The sequence below is a fragment of the Podarcis filfolensis genome, assembly GCF_964270895.1.
Source record: "Podarcis filfolensis genome assembly, chromosome: 2".
Classification (NCBI taxonomy): domain Eukaryota; kingdom Metazoa; phylum Chordata; class Lepidosauria; order Squamata; family Lacertidae; genus Podarcis; species Podarcis filfolensis.
In genome coordinates, this window is record NC_139605.1 from 61695008 (window position 1) to 61701007 (window position 6000).

General features: G+C 45.1%; 1 protein-coding gene across 1 annotated transcript in view; it reads left to right on the forward strand.

Annotated features, from left to right (window-relative positions):
• The window catches only part of ANXA6 (annexin A6), a 38870-nt gene that overhangs the window by 26467 nt on the left and 6403 nt on the right, over positions 1 to 6000 (forward strand). The window contains exons 17-19 of the mRNA XM_083603978.1: positions 3169 to 3282; positions 4157 to 4247; positions 4547 to 4626. Coding sequence (XP_083460104.1) covers positions 3169 to 3282; positions 4157 to 4247; positions 4547 to 4626 — 285 coding nt within the window. The remainder of the gene's footprint in view (positions 1 to 3168; positions 3283 to 4156; positions 4248 to 4546; positions 4627 to 6000) is intronic.

Genomic DNA, 6000 nt, shown 5'->3' on the forward strand with positions numbered 1-6000 from the left:
TGGGATTGGGATGTAGACTGATCTTCTCCAATCCTCTGGCCACTGCTGAGTTTTCCATATTTGCTGGCATATTGAGTGTAGCACCTTGACAGCATCATCGTTTAAAATTTTAAATAGTTCAGCTGGAATATCATCACTTCCACTGGCCTTGTTATTAGCAGTGCTTTCTAAGGCCCATTTGACTTCACTCTCCAGGATGTCTGGCTCAAGGTCAGCAACCACACTACCTGGGGTGTACGAGACATCCATTTCTTTCTGGTATAATTCCTCTGTGTATTCTTGCCACCTCTTCTTGATGTCTTCTGCTTCTGTTAGGTCCTTTCCACCTTTGTCTTTTATTATGGTAATCTTTGTACGAAATGTTCCTTTCATATCTCCAATTTTCTTGAACAGATCTCTGGTTTTTCCCATTCTATTGTTTTCCTCTATTTCTTTGCATTGCTTTTTTAAGAAGGCCTTCTTGTCTCTCCTTGCTATTTTTTGGAAATCTGCATTCAATTTCCTGTATCTTTCACTATCTCCCTCGCATTTTGCTTGCCTTCTCTCCCCCCCCCCCCCCCCCGCTATTTGTAAGGCCTCGTTGGACAGCCACTTTGCTTTCTTGCATTTCCTTTTCATTGGGATGGTTTTAGTTGCTGCCTCCTGTATAATGTTACGAGCCTCCATCCATAGTTCTTCAGGCACTCTGTCCACCAAATCTAAATCCTTAAACCTGTTCCTCACTTCCACTGTGTATTCATAAGGGATTTGACTTAGATTGTATCTTACCGGGGGGCCACTAGGTGGCGCATCGGAAGATGGCTGACAATAACATCTCTCCGACCCACACGAGGCAATTTGGAGGCTATGATGGGGGTAATTAGCCTCCTTAACCCCCCCAGGATGGTGGGGGGGACGGCCCTTGCCTGCTGTGCCCTATACCACCCCCGAATTTGTGGGGGTGGGGGCACTAGGCACAAAGCCCTCCTGTGGGATTTCGGCACTCCTGGACGCCGTCCCTGATTCGCGCTTCTAGTTGCAAGCATCTTCAAAAGAAACAATTTGGACGAGATAAATTGCACATGCTTCAAGGAAAAAGGGGAGTAAAGACTGCTGACAGAAGAGATCTCTGATAACAAGACAAGAATAAAATATGAGAAGATACGTCAAGATACGGTATGACTTGAGGGGGGAGGGGAAAAAAAAAAACAACCTGCCCTTCATTATGTGATTTAACAAGAATCCCCTCCCCAAATGAGTCAGGAACTAAGGACTTAAGCTGTGGATTTAAGGCTGTGTGGAGATAAACTTTCGAACCAAAGCAATGTTTCAAGACGAAGCTGGAAAGCTAAGAGTTTTGGAATGACGCAGTTAAAAATGCCGTCGCCATTTTGGGAGGCATTGTTGGAGCTCTTGGGTCTGGGAGGAGAAAGAGAGAAATAGAGTTGTTTACATACGTCTCGGTGGGACTCAAGAGCGAAAAATGCCAAATTTATGATGGAAAGAGCGATGTTATCTACGAAGGAGATATATGGAAACCATCTGGACTTAGTGGAGGAACGGGAAATCCACACAGGATTATTATTTTGCTTATCAGCTTAAGGAGACTAACAGAAGAGATCGTAAAGGAAAAATAGAAATTATATGAACAAGATATGATGTGGAAACACCAAGATAAGACTGAATAGAATTATGAATTTTGTTTGGACTGATTGGGACTGATTTGGACATTAACGCAGTAATAAGAAGATGATCTGAATCCCCCTTTGGATCTTGAAGTATGGGTTCCCCCAACAAAATTTAAAAATTTGGCTTTGTAATTTGGAATCTATGTGATGTGATTTAATTTGATGTGATTGGCCAGTTAATAAAAATTATTTAAAAAAAAAATAGATTGTATCTTACCGGCCCAGTGGTTTTTCCTACTTTCTTCAGTTTAAGCTTGAATTTTGCTATAAGAAGCTGATGATCTGAGCCACAGTCAGCTCCAGGTCTTGTTTTTGCTGACTGTATAGAGCTTCTCCATCTTTGGCTGCAGAGAATATAATCAATCTGATTTTGATGCTGCCCATCTGGTGATGTCCATGTGTAGAGTCGTCTCTTGTGTTGTTGGAAAAGAGTGTTTGTGATGACCAGCTTGTTCTCTTGGCAGAACTCTATTAGCCTTTGCCCTGCTTCGTTTTGAATTCCAAGGCCAAACTTGCCAGTTGTTCCTTTTATCTCTTGACTCCCTACTTTAGCATTCCAATCCCCTATAATGAGAAGAACATCCTTCTTTGGTGTCATTTCTATAAGGTGTTGTAAGTCTTCATAGAATTGGTCAATTTCAGTTTCTTCAGCACCAGTGGTTGGTGCATAAACTTGGATTACTGCGATGTTAAAAGGTCTGCCTTGGATTCGTATCGAGATTATTCTATCATTTTTGAGATTGCATCCCAGTACAGCTTTGGCCACTCTTTTGTTGACTATGAGGGCCACTCCATTTCTTTTACGGGATTCTTGCCCACAGTAGTAGATATGATGGTCATCCGAACTGAATTCGCCCATTCCCGTCCATTTTAGTTCACTGATGCCCAGAATGTCAATATTTATTCTTGCCATCTCATTTTTGACCACATCCAACTTACCAAGGTTCATGGTTCTTACATTCCAGGTTCCTATGCAATATTTTTCTTTACAGCATTGGACTTTCCTTTCACTTCCAGGCATATCCGCAACTGAGCATCCTTTCGGCTTTGGCCCAGCCGCTTCATCAGCTCTGGATCTACTTGTACTTGTCCTCCGCTCTTCCTCAGTAGCATGTTGGATGCCTTCCGACCTGAGGGGCTCATCTTCCAGCGTCATAACTTTTATATGCCTGTTGCTTTTGTCCATGGAGTTTACTTGGCAGGGATACTGGAGTGGCTTGCCGGTTCCTGCTCCAGGTGGATCACGTTTGGTCAAAACTCTCCACTATGACCTGTCCATCTTGGGTGGCCCTGCACGGCATAGCTCATAGCTTCTCTGAGTTATTCAAGCCCCTTCGCCACGGCAAGGCAGTGATCCATGAAGGGGGCAAGGCAGTGATCCATGAAGGGGGCATTGTCATGGGTGAATGTTAAATCAAAACTACTGATCCATTTAGCTCAGTATTGCCTGCCTGATGGGCAGCAGTCCTTCAGGGTTTCAGATCTGTGTTTTCCATGACAGGACCTGATAGCTGACCTGAAATCTGAAATATCGGGGCCCTTGGCAAAGGTCATTCTTGGACTAATGATGACACCAGCGCAGTATGATGCTAAGCAACTGAAGAAAGCTATGGAGGTATTGTAGCTTTGTAAGATATATATACCCAAATGTGACTTTATTGCTTAATGTTATATAACAGCAGGCCCTGGGTGCATGGAAGGCCCCTCTCTTTCTGATTTAGGTTCTGTGAATGGAAACTCACCTAACTGATACTTTTTAAGCGTCAGTGAGATGAAAAGGAAACTTTTCCCTTGCTTTGGTACTCAAAGGACATAATGATGCGTAAGGAGCAGGCCAAGTTGAAACTGTTCCAAGTGTGTCTACAGTATAGATCCAGAACAAGCAGGCTTGTTTGACAGGGGGGAATTGGAAGTCCACTTGTTGCCCTGGGGGCTACAAACCATAGAGGCTCAGAGTCACATAGCCCAGGTTTGTAGCAAGATTCCCCAGAGAATGAGGCCAATTCCCCATGCCGTCTTTGGAAACTAAAACTGGGAATTCCCTTTTGGTACTCACCCTTATCAAACAGTATGGAATCCACCCCCACCCCCCTCAAAAAAGCTAGTTCCAGGATTCAGGTCTCCATGAGGAGAAAGGGAGGTAGGGAACCCCCTACTCTGCTTTTCCCTCAAGGAGATTCTTCAGCCCTTGTGAGACTGTTAGGGATATTTCTTCTGGCCTAGCATAACCTGCTGTTCCTGATTCCAGTTCTAGCTGACTAAGCCGTGAACCACCCTCCTTTTATCGAGGAGTTGCAGGGGGTTTCTGGAGGTCCCTGTGAGCTCAAGGGCTGGTATTCCCCAGCAGTGAGATGCCTTGCATCCAGAAATGTAGCCACTTCTAGACAGTGCTCCCCCCCCCCTGTAAAAGAAAATAAAATAGGTAGCCTGCTTGTAGATACTCCGAAATATATTCTAACAACTGTCGTGTGTCTTTATAATCCTTTCAGGGGGCTGGAACTGATGAAAGTGTTCTCATTGAAATTTTGGCCACTCGGAACAACCAGGAGATCCAAGCAATTAACACAGCATATAAAGACGGTAAAGTTCTCTGAGGTGCAGGACCCCTCTTTAAGGAATTGGTGGACTTAAAAACACAAACTGTGTGAGGGGGGGGAGGGAGAGGGGGAGGGAGAGACAGAGAGAGATTTGCCCCCATGTTTCCTGTGAAGATGAGGCATTGTGCATCCATATGCCAATATGTGAGTATGCAGTGATCACAATTAGGAAAGACAAAATGCACAAAACCGATCTTCAGGTGGGAAGTAGGATGAGGATCAGTCCTCTGCCGTATGTTTCTAATACCCCCATCATGATGTCTTCCTCTACTCTTTTTTCAGCCTACAGTAAGTCTTTGGAAGATGCACTGAGTTCTGACACTTCGGGGCATTTCAAAAGGATCCTCATCTCTCTGGCTCTGGTAAGGACTCCTGCATGCCTCCCAAATCGCAGGACAAGTAGAAACCACTGAGCTGTTTCCTGACACAAAGGTGGATAGAAGTGGTTGAAGGAGTTGGCTGTGCTTAGCCTGGAGAAGAGGTGATTAAGGGGTGATATGACAGCCAGGTAGTTGCTTCTTTGATGGAGTGAAGGAGTGTCTCCACACCCATCGTTCTGCCCGGACACTGAGGTCCAGTGCTGAGGGCCTTCTGGCAGTTCCCTCGTTGCGAGAAGCCAAGTTACAGGGAACCAGGCAGAGGGCCTTCTCAGTAGTGGCACCCTCCCACCAGATGTCAAAGAGAAAAACAACTACCAGACTTTTAGAAGACATCTGAAGACAGCCCTGTTTAGGGTAGGGAAGCTTTTAATGTTTAATAGACCATTGTATTTTAATATTTTGTTGGAAGCCGCCCAGAGTGGCTGGGGAAACCCAGCCAGATGGGCAGGGTATAAATTATTATTATTATTATTGAATTGGTTTTCTGTACTACAGAGGACAGGATCTGAACCATTGGGTTCAAATTGCAAGGGGTGGTGGTGGTCTGGAAGAGCAATTCTGACTGTATGAGCTGCTCAAGCTGCCTTGAAAGGTGGCGAACTCTCCTTTGTTATGTATTTTTGAATACGTAAGCTGTCAGGGATGCTTTATTAGTGGTACGGGGGGACGGTTGACCAGATGGCAATGGGGGCCCCTTCCAACACTATGATAGGGAAACCTGTGATGATTTTGGCCTGTTCTGCATGCTTTAAAAGTCACAGGAGACCCGACTGAATGAAAAACCTGGCAACCTACTTGGAATTTGAAGGCTGGTTTACGTTGTTCTGCCTGTCTCTGCACTGTTGCGGACCACCACCTCCTTTTTGTAAAGCTAGGTTATCATTATTTTTTGCTGCCCCACTGTAATATGCATCACATTTTGCAAATCACTAGCCATGATGTTGCGGTCGCCTTGTGTCTAGAATTAAAGCAGCATGCCAGTGTCCGCTGCGTGAGACTTTTTGAATGGTAGGCAGCACCCATCTTCCTCCTGCCATTAGTCATTTCCACAGGACAAGAGTGGTAGGTGGATGGGGCATACTAGAGATGGATGGTGGCAGTGGTGATAGTGATGGCAGCTCTGTCAGCATCAGCTAGATGCCATTGTGGTTGTCCATAAGGCATGGAGCGACATAACATTGCTCCTGGGCATTGTGGCCCAATTGTTACAGCATCCAGTCAGAGCATCCTCAGGAGCCCCAATTGCCTGAGGATGCTGCCTGCTGGTGTCAGACTTGCTTCTAGTCATTTTTACAGATGCTTTTTGCACCTTTATTCACTACTTTCAATGTTTGGACACAGGGGGCCCGTGATGAA